Consider the following 1,312-nt stretch of genomic DNA (forward strand, 5'->3'; position numbering starts at 1 on the left):
GTTGCTTTAGCGTCCTCGGCTTTGTGGGCTGCAGTGTCCAGAGTAGTCTTGGCCTGAGGGGCAAGGTTGTCCTTAGCATCCTCGGCTTTGTGGGCTGCAGTGTCCAGAGTAGTCTTGGCCTGAGGGGCCAGATCGTCTTTAGCATCCTCGGCCTTGTGGGTTGTAGTGATCAGGGTAATCTTGGCCTGAGGGGCAAGGTTGTCCTTAGCATCCTCGGCCTTGTGGGCTGCGGTATCCAGGGTGGTTTTGGCCTTGCATGCAGCGTCGTCTTTGGTAGCCTTAGCCTTGGCAGCAAGATCGTCCTTAGCTTCTTGAGCCTTGTGGGCCGCAGTGTCGGCGGTAGCCTTAGCCTTAGCAGCAAGATCGTCCTTGGCTTCTTGAGCCTTGTGGGCCGCAGTGTCGGCGGTATCCTTAGCCTTAGCGGCAAGATCGTCCTTGACTTGAACAGCCTTGTCCGCAGCGGCCTTGGCATTTGCTTCGACGTTGACCTTGACCTCCTCCGCCTTGTGGGCCGCAGTATCAAGTGTGGTCTTGGCCTTGGCAGCAAGATCGTCCTTGACCTCAGCAGCCTTGTGGGCCGCGGCATCGGCAGTAGACTTAGCCTTGGCAGCAAGATCGTCCTTGACTTCAACAGCCTTGTCTGCAGCGGCCTTGGCATTTGCTTCAACGTTGACCTTGACCTCCTCCGCCTTGTGGGCTGCAGTATCAAGTGTGGTCTTGGCCTTGGTAGCAAGATCGTCCTTGACTTCAACAGCCTTCTCTGCAGCGGCCTTGGCAGCTGACTGGATGTTGTCCTTGACCTCCTCAGCCTTGTGGGCTGCAGTGTCAAGTGTCGTCTTTGCCTTGGCAGCAAGGTCATCCTTGGCTTCAGCCGCCTTGTCCGCCGCAACCTTGGCAGTTGATTGCACGGTAGCCTTCGCTTCCTGTGCGGCAGCATTGGCCGTGTCTACGGCATTCTTGGCATTGACCGCGAGAGTGTCCTTTGCCGCTATTGCGGTATTCATGGCAGCATGTCCAACGTTGGTAGCGGTGTCAGCAGCGGCGTGGCCTAGGTTGGCGGCACCGTCAGCAGCGTGCTTGGCCCCGACGGCGACGGTATCCTTTGCAGCTTGAGCAGCGCCCGCAGCAGTGTCAATGGCAGCATGTCCAACGTTGGTCGCAGTATCCACGGCAGCCTTGGCGCCCACAGTGAGGGTGTCCTTGGCAGCCTGTGCAGCACCTGCAGCGGTGTCCATAGCAGCATGCCCGACGTTGGCGGCACCGTCAGCAGCGTGCTTGGCGCCGACGGCGATGGTGTCCTTGGCAGCCTGTG

The 1,312-nt window shown here is 59.1% G+C and overlaps 1 protein-coding gene across 1 annotated transcript; it reads right to left on the reverse strand.

Moving 5' to 3' along the window:
• Window positions 1-169: 169 nt before the first annotated feature.
• GNI_004280 (hypothetical protein) lies at window positions 170-1,235 on the reverse strand (the record flags this gene model as incomplete). Its single annotated transcript, XM_011130247.1, has 2 exons — window positions 170-226; window positions 441-1,235. The coding sequence occupies 2 exons, from the start codon at window positions 1,233-1,235 to the stop codon at window positions 170-172; spliced, it is 852 nt and encodes a 283-aa protein (XP_011128549.1).
• Between the last annotated feature and the right edge of the window lie 77 nt (window positions 1,236-1,312).

This window comes from Gregarina niphandrodes (assembly GCF_000223845.1).
Source record: "Gregarina niphandrodes unplaced genomic scaffold scaffold00001, whole genome shotgun sequence".
NCBI lineage: Eukaryota > Apicomplexa > Conoidasida > Eugregarinorida > Gregarinidae > Gregarina > Gregarina niphandrodes.